The sequence below is a fragment of the Myotis nattereri genome (genome assembly GCF_964212035.1).
Source record: "Myotis nattereri genome assembly, chromosome: 17".
NCBI lineage: Eukaryota > Metazoa > Chordata > Mammalia > Chiroptera > Vespertilionidae > Myotis > Myotis nattereri.
The window spans coordinates 38,399,782-38,421,287 of NC_138092.1; the positions used below are offsets into that span (position 1 = coordinate 38,399,782).

The following is a 21,506-nucleotide window of genomic DNA, read 5'->3' on the forward strand; positions in this document are numbered from 1 at the left end:
ATAGACACTAAAAGACTAATAAAGGAATATTATGGAGCGATTCTCATTTAAAAACATAGATGATAAGGACCATTCCTGGAAAGACAATCTACTAGGACTCACACAAGGAGAAACATACAATCTGAATACCAGTAGGCCTAATCTATTAAATCAATACTTAACTTTCTAAAACATAAAGGACTAGGCCTAGCGGGGTTCACTGGGGATTTCTACTAAATATTTAGCGAACAAATAATACAAATTTTCTACCATCTGTTCCAAAAAACAGAAGCAGAGGAAACATTTCTTAATTTAGTTTATGTGGTCAGCATTACCCCAATAGCAAAACCAGAAAAATACATTACAAGAAATGAAAATTACAGACCAATATCTCTCATGAACACAGATGCAAATATCCTTAATACAGTATTAGCAGAATGAAACCCAACAATGTATAAGAAGAACTATACACCATGATCAGGTGGGATTTATTCCAAGTATGAAAAGCTGGCTCAACATTTGAACATCAGTTAATGTAATTCATTACATCAATAGGCTAAAGAAGAAAAATCATATGATCATATCACCTGATGTAGAAAAGGCATTCTTGATATGAACTCTCAGCAAATTAGGACTAGAGGGAACTTCCTTAAGTTGATTAAAAAACAAAAACAAAAAACACACACACAAAAAAACCCAACCCTAACCAGTTTGGCTCAGTAGATAAAGCGTCTGCCTGCAGACTGAAGGGTCCCAGGTTCGATTCTGGTCAAGGGCATGTACTTTGGTTGTGGGTACATCCCCAGTGGGGAGTGTGCAGGAGGCAGCTGATCGATGTTTCTCTCTCATCAATGTTTCTAACTCTCTATCCCTCTCCCTTCCTCTCTGTAAAAAAAAAAAAAAAAAAAAAAAAAAAAAATTAAAAAAAATCAATAAAATATGTTTAAAATAAATAAATTATATTTTTAAAAAAATCTACAAAGAACCTACAGCTAACATCATACCTAATGGTGAAAAATTCAACATTTCCTCCCTAAGATCAGGAATAAGGTAAGGATGCCACTTCCATTCGACATTGTACAGAAAGTCCTAGCTAATGCAATTAGATAAGAAAGGAAAGAAAAGGTATTCGGACTTGGAAAAAAGGCATAAAACTGTCTTTGTTCACAGAGGGCATGATTGTCTATGTAAAAAATACCAAAGAATCAACAACAACAACAACAACAAACCTCCTGGAACCAATAAGTTATCATAGAAAGGTTGCAGAGTATAAGGATAATACACAAAAGTCAATTACTTTCCCATATACCTGCAATGAATCAGTTGGAATTTGAAATTAATAACACATTTACATTAGTATATAAGAGAAATATATATCCAAAACATAAATACAAAATCCATATAAGGAAAACTATGACACTGATGAGAAAAATAAAAATCTAAGTTAATGGAGAAATGTTCAATCTACATGGGTAGGAAGATTCAATATTGTCAATATTCAATATTGTCAGTTCTTCCCAACTTGCTGTACAGATTCAATGCAATTTCAATAAAAATCCCAGTTTCTTGGTGGATATTGATAAGCTGATGCAAAAGACCCACAGTAGCCAACACAATATTGAAGAAGGACTGGCACTACTCAACTTAAAGACTTACTGTGAAGATGCAGTAATCAAGACAGTGTAGTACTGGCGAAAGAACAGATATAGATCAAGGCAACAGAACAGAGAGCTGAGAAATAGACCCACACAAGTATCGTCCACTGATCTTTGACAAAGGAGTAAAGGCACTTTAATGGAGCAAAAATAGGCGTTTCAACAAGTGAGGCTATGACAACTGGGTATCTACCTGTCAGAAGTGAATCTGGACACTGACCTTACACTTTTCACAAAAATCAACTCAAAATGGATCAGAGACCTACATGTAAAATGCAAAAACCATGACATTTCTAGATCATAATGTAGGAGAAAACCTATGGCACGGCAATACGTTTTTTAGATACAAACCAAAAGCATGTTTCATGAAAGAAAAAATTCCTGTTACACTTCAAATTAAAACCTTCTGCTCCACAAAAGATACTGTTAAGAGAATGGTAAGATAAGCCACAGAGTGGGAGAAAGTACTTGCAAAATGCATATCTGATAAAGGACCTGTATCCAAAATATACTACGAACTCTTAAAACTCAACAATAAGAAAACAAATAACCTGACCAAAAAGTGGGCAAAAGGTCTGAAAAGACACCTCACCAAAGAAGATAGATGGCAAATAAGCATATGACAAGATACTCATCATCATATTTCATTAGGGAAATGCAAATTCAAACAGCTAGATGCTCTTCCACACCCATGAGCATGGCCAAAATGTGACACAGTGACACCATCAAATGCTGGCAAGGATGTGGAACAAGAGGAACTCTCCTTCTTTCGCAGGTGGGAACGCAAAATGGTGCAGCCGCTTTGGAAGACAATTTGGCAGTTTCTTATAAAACAAAACACACTATTACCATACAATCCACCAATCACACTCCTAGGTATTTACCCAAATGAACTAAAACTTATGTCCATACAAAAACCTGCACACCGATATTTTTATTAGCTTTATATATAACTAGAGGCCCAGCGCACAAAATCGTGTTGGTCGGGTCCCTAGGCCTAGCCTCCATCTTCTGCCCGTTCGCCAGTCCCCAGGCTGAACGCCGCCTCTGCCTCTGCCACCAGGCTGTCAGGCTGTTGGGATCACCAGCTCATCCCTGGCTGCTTGGGGGCTCAGGCTTGTGAGAAAGCGGGCGCTGGCGACTTCACCTCCATGTGCCCATGTGCGTGTGCACTGGGCTGGCCGCTGATGGAACGCACTGCCTGCTTAGGCCGCTCACGCTGCCACCACCGCTGCCGCTGGGGCTTGAGGTGCTGATGGAAGCTGCGGGGCTCGCCCGTGACCTACCCACCCTGGTGTGAGCGGCCCCGAGCAGACAACGTGTTCCATCAGCGGCCAGCCCGGTGCACACGCATGGAGGTGAAGTCACTGGCGCCTGCTTTCCCACAGGCCCGAGCCCCTGAGCAGCTGGGGATGAGCTGGTAATCCCACAGCCTGACAGACAGCCCGGTCCTCCCGCCACGCACCCCAATTCCCCCGTTCACCATCACTGATCCATCGGAGCCTGCGGGCCAGGGGCAGGGACCAAGAGGCCAGCCATTCAGCCCGCTCACCAGTCCCCCGACCCACCCCACCCCACCCCACCCCGCTCATGGGCTGGGGGAAGAGGGGCACGGAGGGACCGAGAGGTGGTCAATGCTACCTCATGGTGACCGGTCGTTTGGTCATCCTGGTCATCATGGACACTGCCTTTATATATATATAGATTGTCCAAATTGGAAACAACCAAAATACCCTTCAATTGGGAGGTGGAGGCAGGCATTTCTAGTTGGAAAGTAAGCATGACTTTCTTGAACCTAATAAATAAATGAAAATGTTGCTGAATGAGCCCTGGCTGTTTTGGCTCAGTGGCTAGAGTGTCGGCCTGAAGACTGAAGGGTCTTGGGTTTGATTCCAGTCAAGGGCACATGCCTGGGTTGCAGGCCCAGTCCCAAACCTGTAGGAGGTAGTCAATCAATAATTCTCATCATTGATATTTCTATCTTCTCTCTCTCCTGATTCTCTATCATCATTGATGTTTCTATCTCTTCCCTTTCCTGTCCTCTCTGATATCAATAAAATATATATTTAAAAAATAAATAAATAAAGTAAAATGTTGCTGAATGATAAACCTCACTGTATTTCTCAAGGCAGACAGGTTCTTATATATTTTCAGATGATGTAAATTTTATTTTATTAAGATAGTCCAAACATACTATCAAACACATTTTTAAGTGAATGCAAAAGATCTGAAAGTTGCTAAGAAACTAGGTCTTAAAAGTTCTCATTACAAGAAAAAAATATTTGTTAACTATGTGTAATCCTGGATGTTAACTAGATTGTGATCATTTCACAGTCTATGCAAATATCAAATCATGACGTATACCCAAAGCTAATGTTATATGTCAATTACATATCAATAAGAAATAAACAAAAATGAATGCAATGCATTGTTTTTAGTTTTTAAAATGAATTAAATATTTGAGATTAAACTTTCATATGCGTTATGTAATTTTAATGTATTAGACTTGCCTTTCCAAGGGAGAAGATAGCTTTCAGATTTAGTTATAAACACAGTACAATAATTTTTGAGCTTAAGATTCATGAGTAGGTTCACATTTATAAGTAACACTGCATAATGTCATGTACTTAAAAGATACCTATTCTTCATATAGCTTTAAAAATGCACAGTAAAATAAACAAATGAGTCCTTACATGTTTTCCCTGAAGGTTATCTTTATATGTTCATTCTGACATAATGATTCTGCGAACAATACAATATCAGATACCATAAGCATGTATTTATCTGTGGTGCAAAATTCCATGAGACTGAAAGATAGCATCCTGGTCATATATAAAATCAGATAATGGCTAGAGTCTAACTTTCCAGCATTAGAAAATACTGACTTTAAAGTCACTAGATGGGTTAAAAATAAAAGAAAAAACACTTGAAATTATTTCAACAAAAAGAAACATTTCAACTATTTTTATCTCTATCTTAAAACAAAGACTTTAGGTTATGTGTAATAAATATCTCCTTCTAATTCTTTAATAAATTACTGTACTTTAACAACAAAACTTTCTTTTAATCAAGAAGGACAAGTCTGCAACTCTATATATGATTAGTAAGAAAGGAAGGTTAGCGCCAAAAAACTGAGGCTTACCGCAATGTAAAAAAACCCAGACTAAATATTCCTTGAATTTTTTAAAGTAATCCACAGTTCTTTTTCAATGTGGAAACTCACTGAACTTTCCACTTCTAACTATGCAACACAAGAAAGGCGTAACCATACACATTCATTTCAGTGGGAAGTGGTAAACACAAGAAATCTGAAAAATATTATTTCTCCCCAGTTCAATTAATTCCTATTCTGTAGCCATAAAGATACTGAAATTGAAATAAGTACCTAAAACACTGTTTATTAACATAAAACTTAAAATAGGTCACTCAACCTTAAAAATCATATTATACCTTTAGAAAGTGATAATTCTGCATTGTTTCCCTAGTGGCATGGTTTTGTGCCGAGTCATGCCCACCCTTTTCATGGCATCCCTTTCATAAATAAGATTCACTTAAAACAGTGTCTAATTTCAGGGACAAACTCATGATATGACTAAATTGTTTTTCCTATAAAGCTCTAATCAACCTTAATTTAAAATGCATAATTAAGTCTCCACCAGATTGTTTTACTAGAATATTGTACTTTTCACAAACCAAAATGCCATGAAATGAGTATAATTCTTCTGCCTTCTCCTTTTCTCATCCTGTTATCTCACAGATCCTAAAGACTTTTTCTACTACTCATTCACACAGCTATCTGCATTACAAGATTTCAAGACGACTTTTAGTCCTCAAGTTCTTACATGACCCAGGAGGTTCATGTGAAAACACAAGAGTTCCCTAAATTTGGAACAAGCCCTTATCTTCCCTCATGAAGTTTATGAAAGTAGCGTAGAAAATTCTACAATAATAGCTACATTAAATTCAATACCTTTTATAACAAAGTTTATCCTGAGTGAGATTATATAGATGTGGAATCTAATTAAAAGACAGAAGAGACATGTATACGAGGCTCTATGAAAACTATATTTACACATGTGACGTGGGTGAAGAATACCCAACTAGATTTTTTAAAAAATAAAGGTCAACGGAATGTGATCAAAGATAAAAATGTTTAGAGTTGGGATGTGCATCAGAAATGAATATTTGCAGTGAGCTGGAACACAGTTTAGGAATGATTTAACTGCTCACTCTGGAATAAACTGCGTTGGCATGCATTTAAGAGAAAAGGTAGAACACAAAATGTAAAGCTATTTTTTTTGGGGGGGGGTGGGGGTCGCCTGCTAACATCTACAGAATAAACCAATAGTCAAAATTTAAGTTAGCATCTATTACCTAAAACTTTTTTTTTTTATGAATAGGATAACCACCCGGAATTAACCTCTGATTAAATATCATAAAAGTGAGTCTTTCCATATAAGACCATTTCACCTGACTGGTAGCAACACAGTGGGCGTCGGCTCCATCAATAAAAGGCAAAGGAAGAACCCTCTCTGACTCTTGGCCGGTAAGAGCTCACTCATAATCCATGAAAGGAGAGGTCATGTTAAAACAGTGTTAACGCGAGCATGAAGAAGTACCAAAACCATAGAAGGAAAACTTCCACGGGAGGAGGGGGCCCGTCAAGGCTGCGCAGAGGCATGGAAAATGCCTTAGGCACACTGTTACCCATTTCACAGCCTGCATGAGTGGGAAAGGATCGGCCAGGGAATCAGTTTCCCATCACCAGCCCTCTCATGCTATTTGATTTCTTTATCATCATTAAATATTTAATGTTTTTCAACATTAAATTCAAGGTGATGGCACTTATTTTCATTTTCAATGTCAGCAAATTACTTATAATTATAGTTAAGAATTATAACTATTTATAATCAAGCATGTAAAAAGCTATATAAGTCTTGAAAATCGCATATTTATAATTAAATGAAATCTTTTCATGTGCTTTTGAAGTTCACATGCTTTATTTTTATTTGTTTAAATATTTTAGTATAAAGCCAATGCCATGCTCATGCTGCTTGATTTGTCTGTAGGCTTGCCCAAATTTGCCAAAACCCTGCAACCACTGCATGAATATATGACAGTAGAAAAATGCATTTAAACCACAAGAAATACAGCCTGCAGAGCCAAAAATGAGCATAATTACCTGCTGCGGGATCTGTAACTGCCTGGCTGGTGATGCCAGATGGTGGTTCTTGAAGCTGGTAGGTGGCATTTGTCGAAGGTGTGGTGGGGCTGGTGTTGCTGCTCGTCATGTAATGCGCTGGATACGGTGAGCTGTTATAATACTGTGCGTACTGGCCCTGGCCGAAACTGGGGTAAGACGGATAGTCCTAGCAAATCAAACCATGCAAGAATCATCTGTCAGAAAGTATGGCTGCTTATTTCTTATATTGCAAATAAATCTGTGTTTCTGAATTTACTTAGGAACACACAAAGCACCATTGACTGAAGTGCTCAGACTTACAAATGAGTTTTATGTAAGACCAGAACACTCTTCACATTTCTTCTATGTGCCATGATGCATTACTAAGTAAAATTAAACCAACCCCAAAACCAAACAACGCACCATGTCAGATTATTAGATATTAAAAGAAGAAAAAAACTATTAAAAGGCTTAGAAAAGCTCTCACTTATAGTGTCCTATAAACAGATCTTTTTTTCATATAAAGAAATCATCTGTGCATTTTTAAAATTTCAGAAGTTAAATTAGCTTTTAAAATTACCTGCTGTGAACTGTTAAATCCAGAGGAATTTGTGAGTGAATTATTTCCTGTGTATAATCCTGATGATGTTGTAAAACTGCTACCTGAAACAAAATGAAAAGAAATAGGCTGACTAAGCTTCGTAGAATCACATGCCTACAGGAAATTATTACTTAGACAAAGCAGGATTGGAGTTCACTGCAAATGTATTTGGTTTCTCTTCAGAACCAGAATCCATTGCCATGGCTAAAACTGCATTTTCTTAAAATGGTTGACAATTTTAATTTTACCAGATTACAAAGAACGAAAATGTAAGGAGGTTTAAATTTGTGATGAATGAATAAGCCATGTAAACTATTGATGAAATTATACATTTGTGCAAAACTACTAGACACTGAGATTTCAATTAGCAAAAAACAACAGGATTTTCCCCATTTTACATTAAGTATGCTTAGTAAAATGATGGAACAAGATTAGGTGACCTTAGAGTTCCTGCAAGCCCAAAAACTATGTTGTTATTTCCAATAACTTAAGGTGCTTATACTTATCCTAATGGCTCAATAAAAAAGCTGACTATTTCATCTCACAGAAGAATGAAAGGTAGCACTTGAAGTATTTGATAAAACAGAGGTCAGAGAGGAACATGACCAATGCTTTATTATTACACTAGAGGCCTGGTGGACGAAATTTGTGTACTTGAAGGGCCCCTCAGCCCAGCCTACACCCTCTCGCAGTCTGGGAGCCCTAGGGGGATGTCACACTGCCATGGAGGCAGGAGAGGCTCCTGCCACCACCACTGTGCTCGCCAGCTGTGAGCCTGGCTTCTGGCTGAGCGGTGCTCCCCCTGTGGGAGTGCACTGACCCCCAGGGGGCAGCTCCTGTGTTGAGTGTCTGCCCCCTGGGGGTCAGTGCACATCGTAGTGACTGGTTGTTCCGCCATCGGGCCAAAACCAGCTTTCTGACATCCCCCAAAGGGTCCTGGATTGCAAGAGGGCACAGACCAGGCCGAGGGACCCCAACGGTGCACAATTGGAGCCGGGGAGGGATGTGGGAGGTTGGCCAGCAGGGGAGGGACCAGAGGAGGGCTCCAGGGAGTGTCCGGCCCATCTCGCTCAGTCCTGATTGGCTGGACCCCAGCAGCAAGCTAACCTACTGCTCTACTGTCTGCCCCCCAGTGGTCAGTGCACATAATAGTGAGTGGTTGAGCAGCATTAGCATATTATGCTTTGATTGATTGAACGGCCAACTGGACGACCGGACACTTAGCATATTCGGCTTTTATTACATAGGATGTGCTAGGTAACATTCTATGTATCGAATGTCTACACATGTTCAACAATAAATGGTAAGCGACGTGCAGGATATAAACCTAAGAGCCAATCTTAGTTCTGTCCCTCACTTTACTTCCTATCCTCCAACAATATACAGCAAAGCAACAATATACTAATTTCATGATCATATTGACAAAGATTTTGGAAATGACAGGATCAGGGATAAGCAATTTTATAAAAGAGGGCATTTATACACTGCGAAATGGGAATTTAAACAGGCAAACCCATTCTGTTGAGCTATTTGGTCAATGATTAAGAAATGTTGGCCCTTGGTCAGTGTGGCTCAGTTGGTTGAGCATCATCTTGTGACCCGAAAGATCTCTGGTTCAATTCCAGATCAGGGCACAGGCCCAGGTGGTGGGTTCAGCCCCCGATCTGGGAGCATACAGGAGGTAACTGATCAATGTTTCCCTCCCTCCCTCTTCCCTCCCTCTTTCCCTTTCTCCACTTCTCCCTTCCTCTCTAAAATCAATAAAAACATATATTTAAGAAAAAGAAATTTTGGCCCCAGCTGGAGTGGCTCAGTGGTTGAGCATTGACCTATGAACCAGGAGGTCATGGTTCGATTCCTGGTTAGGGCACATGCCCAGGTTGCGGGCTCAATTCCCAGTATGGGGCATGCAGGAGGCAGCCAATCAATGATTTTCTCTCATCATTAATGTTTCTATCTCTCTCTCCCTCTTTTTTCCTCTCTGAAATCAATAAAAATATTTTAAAAAAGAAATTTTGTATACCATTTAACCCAGGAATTTTATAGCCAGATATTTACCCTAAGAAATAAATATGGATTTATGCAAAAAGATAGTGAAGACCTTCTTCAGTGTTGTTCCTAATAAAGGAACATAGAAAGCATCCCCAAGCTTGTCATAGGTGTTAACCAGAAAACAGAACACTATGAAGCTATTTGAATGGTATTATAATGACATTCAATGACGTGGGGAAAACTTCTCATACTATTTTGCTAAAGTAAACACTAAAACAACAAAAATATTTTTGGTGATCTCATTGGAAATATTTTTTTTAAATATATTTTATTGATTTTTTACAGAGAGGAAGGGAGAGGGATAGAGAGTCAGAAACATCGATGAGAGAGAAACATCAATCAGCTGCCTCCTGCACACCCCCTACTGGGGATGTGCCTGCAACCAAGGTACATGCCCCTGACCGGAATCGAACCCGGGACTCTTCAGTCCACAGGCCGACGCTCTAGCCACTGAGCCAAACTGGTCAGGGCTGGAAATATTTTTAAAAGAATAAAACTTCTTTAATTTTTTAATTAAATTTATTGGGGGTGGCCTTAGTTAATATGATTATATAGATTTCAGTGTATAATTCTATGATACATGATCTGTATATTGCATTGTGTGTCCACCACCCAAAGTTACATCATCTTTTGTCGCCATATATTTGACCCCCTTAACTCCCTTCCCTCAGGTAAAACATCACACTGTCGTCTGTGTCTAAAAGCACAAGACATTTTTAAAAATCACAGGAATCTCAGAAATGTTATCTATGGAGAGGTACAATCATTGGTTGCATAATATTCATAAAGCCAATGTATATTTTTAAATGTTCTACTCAGAGCTGTGTTGCTTCTGTCAATAGAAAAACCATTTTTAAAAAATAAAAATTTTATGGCAAATGACGGTACAGGCAATAAATATGTTGGCAGTTCAATGAGAAAGCTCAATGTGAATGAGCTATTCACAGATGCCCCAGATATGATGTAGTAACCACAATATGCCAATTATTTACTTGCTACTGAACATTTAAGTGCTGGCTTAAGAGCCAGAAGACAAGTTTCCAGTTGATCACTTAGGAGCTGTTTGGACTTTGGACAAATCACCTAATCCCTCTAAGATATAATCTCCCTACTGGCAAAAACTCTACTTCATAGGGTTTCTCAAACAGATCAAATGAGGTAATGTTTTGGAAAGCAAAGTCAATAATCTACAGTCTCAACAAATGTTAGGAACTGTTGTTATTTATTCCAGCAAACATTTCTAACATTCTCCACTGTATTTATGTATCTTTTCTCTCTTTTTACTTTCCTAAACTAGATAAACATGACTTAATCTCTCTGCATATCTAAAATTCTTTTCTTACTTATCAAGCATCTCTGAACTTTGAAAACTCAGTCCAAAGATTTGTTATTTTAATTAAGAAGGGAAAATACTTCCTAAGATTGTTTTAAATTTAATTATCACACAGACTCATATTGGAGGATTTTTTTTTTTCATTTGTATCTTTCATGAATACTGTTCAAAATTCCCAGCACACCCACCTATCAAAGATAAGCAGAGAGCTCTCTCACTGCTAAAATGAATGCCACCATGAACATCAGGGCCTCGGGAGACAAGATCCCCTATCAATGTTCATTTTCATGTGGCGATCTCATACTTCTTAATTGTATTAAACACTGGGCTCATGGTGACAATTACATGGGGATAAAAAGATGACTAAGTCATAGTCTTGGACCTCACAGGGCTTCCCGGGATAACATCAGTTTCGTTTTGTTTTTATAAGCATCGAACCTCATGAGCATTATGACTCATCATGTTTTTACATATCAGTGAGCAATTAATATATTATCTATAAAGCAAACTTATAATAAGCTTTTAAAAATTCCTTGAAAACATTTTTTTGGATAGAAGTGGGACTATCAATGCCTTTTTAATAAACTTTAACTATTTTATACATTTGACAGGAAAAATTACTTTGAGTTATGACTTGTACTGTTTAAACTCCACATTTTTAGGTTATGACTTGCTACTTTCATTTGTACTATACATTTTCTAACAATAAATACTGACCTCAAAAATCCCTATCCACCAAGAAAATGAACAAGATATAGAAAATATATTTTAAAAATGGATGTTTTCATTCCGTAAGTTATTCCCTGGAACACGGTGGAAAAGACCATGGAAGCTATATTGGCACATGCAGGCCACCGAGATATGACCAAGTAAATCACAGCTCGGTACTCCAAATGGCACCCAAGTGACTGCCCAGACTTCATGCTCCTTCCAAGCCTGCACATTAGCTGGAATCCAACATAAGTTATACTCATTTACTGGCCGACTGGGGGCTGGATTCCATTCCGTTTAGTATGCTGAGCAGGCATTTAATGGCACTCAGCAGCCCAGGGGGCAAAGCAACTTCCAAAGGATCCAGCCTCAGGGAGAGGTGTACATACGAGAGAACCAGCCTCAGGCAATACAGATTTTTCACCAGCAGAATCCAATCTGCAGGCTGCCTGCCTGCCTTCGTGTAGGATGCAGGCACAGAGAGCAGCTAATGGTTGGTCCAGGCCACCAGCAGCTGGCGGAGGGGAGAGCTGTGACAGCCTCCTTTCCTGGCTTCCTGCCCTCCTCTGGCCCCTCCAGTTCATTCTCCACAAAGGCAGTGCCATACTTACTCTAATCTGCATATCTCATCTTCTCACTCCCCTGCTTAACAAAGTCAAGGGTTCCCTATTGCTCTCAGGATAAAATTCCAACTCCTTACCAGGCCTCCCTATCGAGCCCTAGTCTGGCTCCAGTTTACCTCTTGGGCTTCTTTGGTTTCTTCCCAGGAACCCCAACCCCAGCCCACCCAGATACACGTTCCAACACTAGTGAAGCAACACGCGGTTCTCTTAAGGCCACTCCTCCCCATGGTACCCTGCTAATTTCTCATGGGCCTCAGCATTTCACAATTCAACATGGACAAGAAACCCCTTTCCTCAGAAACACCTCCCCTGCATTCCCATCTTCTCCCCTTGCCTCCTAAACCTGGATTACGAAGTCAATCAATCAATCAACCAATTATTTCTATCTCTGTGATATGTATTTCTTATATATATATTTACATATATGTTACTAATCAGTATTTAAGCTAATTTGTACTAATTAACAATGGATTAACCAATTAATACAAATTATCTAATCCTAATTATATCTAATTAGTCCTCTCACTATCAAATAGTCTAAAAAGAACCCTGGCTGATGTTGTTCAGTGGTTAGAGTATTGGCCCGAGCATCAAAGAGTGACAGATTCAATTCCTGGTCAAGGGCATGCACCTGGGTTTTAGGTTCAATCCTGGGCCCTGGTTGGGGAGCTTGAGGGAGGCAACCAATCGATTTGTCTCTCACATCAATGTTTTTTTATCTCTCTCTCCTTCTCTCCCCTTCCCTTCCTCCCTTCCACTCTCTAAAAAACAATGGAAAAAAAAAAACCTTGGGTGAGGATTAACAAAAAAAAAAAAATAATTTAAAAGGAAACCCTAGAGCAGTGATGGCGAACCTTTTGAGCTCGGCGTGTCAGCATTTTGAAAAACCCTAACTTAACTCTGGTGCCGTGTCACATATAGAAATTTTTTGATCTTTGCAACCATAGTAAAACCAAGACTTATATTTTTGATATTTATTTTATATATTTAAATGCCATTTAACAAAGAAAAATCAACCAAAAAAATGAGTTTGTGTGTCACCTCTGACATGCGTGTCATAGGTTCACCATCACTGCCCTAGAGGTTATAAAAGCAACTGGATATTTATAGACAACCCATACAAACATACACAGGCTACAAAATATAGTAAAACTAAAAATCTATTAACATCCATTGAATGCTTACTATATGTTAGGAGTGTGTTCTTCTCTTACATGCCTTATCTCCACAACTCGATACTATAAGTATTCACATTCTAATTTTGTACATAAGGAAACAGAAGGTTAGGTTAAGTTAAAAAAAAATATTTTCCTTCCTAGAGACAAATGACTTTATATGAAAAGTCACCTCTAGGTAAAAAAAAAAAAAAAAAAAAAAAAAAAAAAGAGAGAGAGCAGAAATATTTTATGATAAAGTGCTTTACATTTTATGAAACATTATATCATGAAACTTCCCCAAAATAGAAAAAAAATCCCTACTTAGAATCCATTATTTCTCAATTAAGGTGTCTGGGAGAGATGGGTTCGAGTAAAGCTCCAATAATACCCAGTATTATTCTTGGTAGAGTCTGAATTAAGTTATGCTCCAAGCAGGGTGGCTGTGGGAGTACCTTCTTACCCATTAGTTAAAAGGAAAAAATCACATCCATCTTATCCATTTAAATAGTTTGCTATTGTGAAAAGTCACAGCCATACTTCTTTTCTGGCAGGGAAGGGGGATACTAATTTCCAGAACAAAACACTGGAAAAATCTTTCTTGCTAGAACTTCTCTAAGAGATAGACTTATTTTTCATTTCATTGCCCTCTTTTAAAACAAGGAACGTTTACATTCTGAGGGCAGATGAACTATATCATATTACGAAAAAACACTTTTCAAGTTAATTCAGTCGACAGCACCTACTGGCAGTCTTTACAGCCACAATCACTACTGGAGAGGGTGTTGGAGACCGAAGGAAGCAGGTGTCATGAGTCCACCCCTTGGAGAAAAGGTAAACACACACACACATACACTCACACACACACTCATGAAGACAACACAAAGAAATATCTGTGTGCCTTACCTACATAGGCACCACACGTGTCGACACGGAGCTGCTCATGAATGAAATGACAACCCCTGGTTAGATTGGAAAGAAACACACAACTGTGCACAGAAAAAGATAAGTCTCCTGATCATTTGTTTAAGGAAAGAATTAACAGTTCAAGGTAAGAAATGGCATTCTTTAATGGATATATATGATGAATACAGCAATGTGAGCACATTGGGACACAGAAAATATTGATTATCATTCTCCTTTTAAGGATTGGAGGAGATGGGGGGAGGCGGTAAGAGCTATTGTAAATGCAATGTATGTTTATATCACCGGGTCTGGAGTTGGAGTTTGGGGTGAAGGCTTGGGATGCTGGTACAGGGAGAGGAATATGCTGACCATGCTATATCCCAAGGCTCCCCATCCACAGTCCACTCGATTAGTTCAGGATGGGGACTGCTGTCCTGGAAACTCATCTTATTCTTGCTTCTCTAACTTAAAGCTTCTCTCTCTTAGTCCCCATTTCCCTTCCTTCAAGGCCTAGTTCAAGTCCCATCTTTCCAATAAGCTTTCTCCAACTATTCTTCAGTTCGGTTATAACTTATACCATGTAATTTATCTCTTCATTGGAACAATACTAAACAAGTGCTCATTCGTCTTGTTTTCATCCTGATCAAGAGTTCCTAAATTTCTGTGTATACTGATCTCACTGCCTCACACAGGGAAGGGTAAACCAACCGTATCTGCCTCAGGCCTTCGAAGGGTTTCATCTAGGCTCAAGTGAGAGACAGAACTAGTGTTTGAAAATTTCTTCTTCTTTTTTAAGTTTAAAAAAGGAATTTACTGGCTTATAAAATTTGGAAAGTCTGAAGCTGCATGTAGCAAGGCTGGATCTAGGAATTCAAATGATGTTATCAGGTCTCTGTCCACTTCATAATTATATCTTCTTTTGCTGGTGTTTGAAAATTTCAATCCAGTGTGTTAAGTGACAGAAGAGTCCAGTGAGAATTGACTTTCATAAAGAATTGGAGGTAGGAATAGGAAGAAGTCTTTTCATAACTGTGTGTGTGTGTGTGTGTGTGTGTGTGTGTGTGTGTGAGAGAGAGAGAGAGAGAGAGAGAGAGAGAGAGAGAGAGAGAGAGAGAGAGAGAGAGAGAAAGAGAGAGAGAGACAATTGGCAGATTGGCAGTTTGGAAGGGTGACTTAAAGACCAATAGACATAGAGAAAAATTCTCTCAACTTCCTTATTTGTTCAGTAAAAAGAAGAACAGGGAAAGGAAAAACAATAAAACAATAATTGAGCTTATTTCTCAGATTTTATCTAGAGGACACATACTTTACTGTTTGGGTTTTTTTTTTTTTTTTAAGTAGAAGGTGTATAAAGGCTTATCTTAAAAAAAAAAACTAGATTATAATCCCTACTTTAGATTTAAATTATGTAAAGAAATTAAATGCAGGACTTAGAAGTATTTGCTAGAAAGATTTAAAATATTTCTGAATCTCCAAAAATAAAATCCAGCAGAGTTTTAAGTCAAATAAAAATTTAAACTGATCAAGCATCATGGATTTTAGACAGTTCATAAAAATCACACTGATCTCAGATATGCGTACCTTGGACCCCAGAAATGGTATAAGGAGTTCACATCCATATATTACATGGCATCCTAGCAGAACACTGACCTTATGGTACAGGTACAGACTACTAACTCTGTTAGTTCAGATATGAGCATATTATGGATATATCAGTCAACATAAGATAATAGTGTTGCTTACATGTGAAAGATTTCAAATTCAGCATGCAATAACATCCTATGTTTTCATAGTACAGTTATAACACATTTTTAAGCAAAGAGAATGGTGATTTCCTTGTCCGAGGACACTTGGTTAGGGAATGAGCATTATCTCCACTTCCAGGTCAATGTTTTCCATTCTACTACATCAACTCTACCTCTTAGATTTTCAGATTCAGTTACATGGAAAGTGAGTTATAGATTAGGAAAAGTGGCAGTCATTTTTGGTTATATGAACATCACAGACACACGAAGGGTAGAGACGAGGGTATCTGAGAAATTTCGTAAATAAATTTATAGTAAAACTATCATGGCAGCTGACTTTTAGGCAAGTAAATAATTTTTAAAATAAATGATATAAAGTCACCCCGGGAGAGTGTATCACAAAGATTCTGTTTTCATGTCACTGTCAGCGGTCCCTACAGAGAGAGGGTGGTGGTCTCGTCAACCGTAACAAACAAGAAACAGTCTTGTTGGAAGACCCTGTGCGGGTCACCAGTTCTGTAGGTGCAAAGTAACTGTAGTTTAAAAGTTAACCAACCCCTTAAAACTCTCACTAGTAAATCCCTACTACTTTTTAACAGTGAAGAAGAACCCAGTCTATGTTGATTTATAACGTGATTTAAAATGCTACGTCAAAGTGTTGTGTGTGACTTAACCTAGAGAATGTTGACTCACTGTAACTTCAAAAAAACTTAAAAAAATAAGAAGGTAATGTGTAGGTCAAAGGTCTACTTCACAGGGAACAAGGACTCCCATTAAACACCACAGTCCCAGCCAACAGGAAAATGCTGGGACCTGCTGGGGCCTGTCGGTGCTTCCCAGGTCATAGAGTATCTCCCAGCACTCACTGCTCACGCAGGAGGCCATCTAGCCATCGTGTGTTTTCCCAGAAGCCCGTTTCTCTCCCTCCCTGGCCTCCTCGCCATGGGCTGTGTCCATCATTGGGCGCGATCTATGTGGCAGAAGTTCGCACAGCTCCCTGGGGAAAAGCCTCAGAAGGCCAGATGGGCTATTGAAGACCAACATTTCCCCCTTCCTTATGAGAAGAATTTTAAATGACCAAGTTTTCTTTTTCACCCCAGTAACAGTTTCTCTATTCTAAAGAGAATTTTTAACTTCGGTAAGAAAGACTGCAAAGCCTTTACGTTGATCTTTCTTGATCTATGTTTATATATTTTAAATAAAAAACTTATATAAACAATACTATTGGTATGAATCTCTGATCAATTATTGGTATAATGGGATTGCAAAAGATTTCCATATAATTTTCAGCACGTGTCATTTGAAATATCAGATGATGCTAAAAGAACTGAAAGGGAATATGACTTTTAAAAAATCAACTTAAGAAAAAAAATCCTAGAATGCAAGAAAAGACACAAACTAAAATATAGGTATGAGTGGCAAAGCAATTGTGGACATCAGAGCTCGCTGCAATAATAATGCTTGCCTACCGGCATTTTACACCAGGAAGGGCAAATATCAAATGCTCTGTCATAGCAGATTATGAAAAAGGGGCAATACACATTTTCTTAAAACCCTATTATTTCGGAGTTTGGTATTGTCCCTTTTGAAAAATGCCATTTCTCTAGTTAATGAAAAACGTTAACAGTGCACTTTGCTAAGCAGTTTTTGAGGTTCCAAATGACTGGTAAACGGAAACACTTCATCTATCTGTTTGAAAAGCTATAGAGAGGCAGCCCACAGGAAGTGAGGGTGGGGTCCCTTATTAGGTTATGATTATTAGCTTGCTCCCTCTTCATAACAGACCCCAGAGAAGTGTGGCGCAGACTGCTGCGGAGTTGTGCGCTCTTCCAACCCCTGTTAGCAAATCTCTGCCCTTAATTTACTGTCTCTCCTCACTGGTTTTGAACCCCGATCTCTTTAACAGAACGAACAACACTGTATACGAAGAGGGCGTTACAATTTGTGTTCTTTTCTTCTCTAAGCAAGAGCAATAAAGCCTTAGGAAAATAAACAAAGTGGAGTTTCCAGAGCCCTCTGGTCCCCGATGTGTGCATCTGTGCAGTCCCTCCCACCCATCACGGCGAATCCTGACCCCTTCTTGGTGCAGAATGAAAGGAACATCCCGCACCATCATGCTACTCTGGGGCAATAAAACACTCAGATAGGCTTTCTCACCTCCACCGATTCTGGGAGGGCACCAATCAGCTCCATTCTGCCTACCAGTATGGGCACAAGGGAAGATTGACTTGAATAACCCACAATAATGAGCTAATTGGGATTTGTATTATGCTAACGTCCAAATTCATTCCTCCAAACGAAGAGAAAGAGAGTTCTTATGAATCTTAATTTCTGTCATTGTGTCAGAGGCCTCTCCACTTTGAACAACATTTGCAAATTTCAGACATGCTACTAGATAGCGGAGATGAAATATGAGTAGAGACGGTCTCTACCTGCAAATGTCTGGAATCAACAGAACTACGTTATTAGGGGAAACTGGGCTTGCTTCAAAGCGGAAGCTTAACCCTTAACCAGTTAAGTGACGTGACTTAATTTTAATTGTGTGTGTTGTATGTGTGGGAAAACCTTTTGCATTTCTTTACCTCAGACTGCTAAATAAAATTTCATTTTCTTCACATGACTGAACCTCGGTGGTGGAGGGAAGTATAAGTCTGTGCTGTGGGGGTAAGTGGGTTGTGATACCAGCAAGAGGTCCAGAACTTGCAGTTTTAAAATATTATAACTAAAGCTTGATGTCAACTCAGATGCCTCTTCACATGAAAGGAGAATACGCCTTGCTTGTGACAATCTGGGCAGATATTCTGTGAAACTGATCAATAAATCAAAGGCTGAAGCAGTTTCTCCTAAGTGGTTTTCCTGCCCTAGTACAAGCGCGCGCACACACACACACACACACACACGCACACACACACGCACACATGCACAGACACACCACCATCACCATGCTCCCCCTCTGCTTCATTCTCACTGTCAATGCCCTCTGATTGGCCAGCAGCGTTGAAAACACTCTACACCATCAGTACAGCTGACCCCAGGGTCTCCAGGCATCTTTGGTCCATCCACACTCATCCATTCCGCTAACTCATATGCATCAAGTTTGTCAATGGTGTGTGAGGACCTCCACAAACCATTTGACAACTTCTTCCAGAAACATGGAGGCTGACCCTGGGGGCAGGAAGATGTCAAAAACTAATAAAGATTTCTCTTCCTTGGGGTGAACTCTACAGTTGTCTATAAACAAAAACATTTTGTCTTTCTCAGTTAAACTTAAGTTTCTGATCTTTCACTAAATGTACAAAAGAGATAAAGCAGAAAGGAATTTCCAGCAATCTTGCAGCAAAGGTGAATGCCATTTCCCAGTCTCAGGTTTTACTTCATGAGCTTTTAGTATTAGTACATGATGAGATCGATATCAGTAAAAAATCACTGTTATTAATTAAAAATAAGAGTTTGGAAAATTTTATAAAAATAATCTTAGGAATTATAGACATTTTTGTATTTAAATCAAGGTGTATTGAAAAGACACTCTTACCTCAATAGACTCCTATAACGGGGCACACAAAATCATTTAATAATACTGGATCTTCCTCATCATGTGTTTAATAATTAAGAAATACATATTAAACAGAATCTAATTATTTATCCAAATTTGTCCATAAGGAATCTATAATATATAATTATACACCATCACACTGGGCAGTTAAGTTTCAAGTTAATAGCATATTACCTGGCTTGATATGTGGACATCATGTTATGTCCAATAATCTAAAATTAAGTGAAGGGTCATTATAGAAATACCCATATGAAATATTAACTCAGTCACAGAAAATGAGTTCTAAAATCCCTCCAGAAATGCTACTCAACAAAGGGACACACAAAAACACAAAAAGGTTTTAATGCAATATCCAATAAGCCCAGACGCAATGATGCCCATGGGTAGAAACGCAATCCTCTATTCAATGCTACAAATGTCCTTATTTCTTTTTTAAAAAAAATAATGAGTTTGTTTTTTTCCTCCGTCACTGCTATTCTTCTCTCTATTCTAACACTATGATTATACCTTATGGCTGGGTAGTCCTCTTAGAACTGTTTCTGCTGCATATGCCTGAGGACAGAAAGATAAAAAATGACTCCCAAGTGTAAGATTTCTCAAACTCTCAGGGGTGCAGGACAAGTTTTCACCTTAATCCTTCCTGGCCTGACATTCAGGAAATTACAATGGTCAAATATTACTCACAGAATAAAATGGAAAAAGACACAGAGAGTCCAAGTCCCATTTCTTAAAAATTAAGATTTAATTTCATCAACATAGATTTACTAGCAACCAACTGGAAAAAATGTCTAAATGCGTATGTGAAATTTTCTGTATCTCATTTTGGACTGGTAATCAAGAGGCTGCAGATAGGTCCTTACACTTGGTTTGGTCTCCAGTTTCAAAACCAGAACCCAGGGACTGGTCACTGGAAGCACTCTTCTGAAGATGCACTAGTGGCTATCCATGTCTCTTGGACTTTGGTAGATAATTTTAGTCAACACATATCACACACTCTATTTCTAGAGCTGTGGTAATAAAAATAAAGAAAATGTAGTCCTTTTGCTTTTTTAAAAATTGATATTAAGGAGAAGGGAGAGAGAGAGAGAAACACTGACGTGAGAGAGAAACATCAATTGGTTGCCTCCCACAAGTGCCTAGACCGAGGATCGAACCCACAACCTGAGTATGTGCCCTTACCAGGAATCAAACTGCTACCTTTCGGTGTATGGGACAATGCTCCAATGTCTTGCGCCACACCAGCCAGGGTGAAAACTAAACCCTTTTAGAAAGGTTGATGGCCACAGCAAGAGCCAGAGGTTTTAGCATATGTCACAAGAAGCAAGGGCAGAAAACTTGGAGTTCACAAAGAATTCTGGAGCTTTTTGAAAAGAAGCAGGGAGATCATTCCGTCTAACCCCTTGATGTTATAAATGTGCAAATTTCGGCCTGGAGAATAGGTGAGTGAAGAGCAAAAGTACAATCAGGTACCTTGCCACTAAGCACAATCCCCTTCCCACCATCACCCACTCCTTCCATAGACCTTCAGATTCCACTTTAGTAAGTTCCTATTGGCCTACAGGGTTCACACGGGGCGACGTCAGTGTGTATACAGACCTTGCATCTGGTAGCTGTACGGTGCCTGTCCAGGTTGAGGGGTGCCGAAGCTGGTGCCATAGCTGAGAAAGCCTGTCTGGCCAGGTGACTGAGGCTGTGACAATCCACCTTCAGTCTTGATGCCTGCCCACAATGCACCTAAATCAGTTAGTGACAGCTTATCTATCTGTTCATTTCCAAAAGCTGGTAAATATGCAAAAACACTCCCACAACGGTTTGTCTCAAATGTTTCCCAATATTATCTTAATAATCAAGTGTGTATATGCTTAGAGTGAAATACCCTAAACTGTAACTTCAATTTAAAAAACTGGATTATTGCAGATTTGAATGCCTACTCACATTGCTCTTTCTTAGTGTTTTTCTGAATTCCATTTTCTATGAAATGGAACTCCAGTGATAGCACTTTTATACTTGTT

The 21,506-nt window shown here is 38.9% G+C and overlaps 1 protein-coding gene across 9 annotated transcripts in view; it reads right to left on the bottom strand.

Moving 5' to 3' along the window:
- EYA1 (EYA transcriptional coactivator and phosphatase 1) overlaps window positions 1-21,506 on the bottom strand; it is a gene marked incomplete at both ends in the record, with an annotated part of 278,470 nt that overhangs the window by 85,728 nt on the left and 171,236 nt on the right. For 5 of the 9 annotated variants that reach the window (XM_081111745.1, XM_081111752.1, XM_081111751.1 and 2 more), the window contains 3 exons: window positions 6,817-7,003; window positions 7,397-7,475; window positions 21,087-21,228. In XM_081111745.1, coding sequence (XP_080967871.1) covers window positions 6,817-7,003; window positions 7,397-7,475; window positions 21,087-21,228 — 408 coding nt within the window. The remainder of the gene's footprint in view (window positions 1-6,816; window positions 7,004-7,396; window positions 7,476-21,086; window positions 21,229-21,506) is intronic. The other 4 variants (XM_081111750.1, XM_081111749.1, XM_081111748.1 and 1 more) reach the window with 1 other exon arrangement.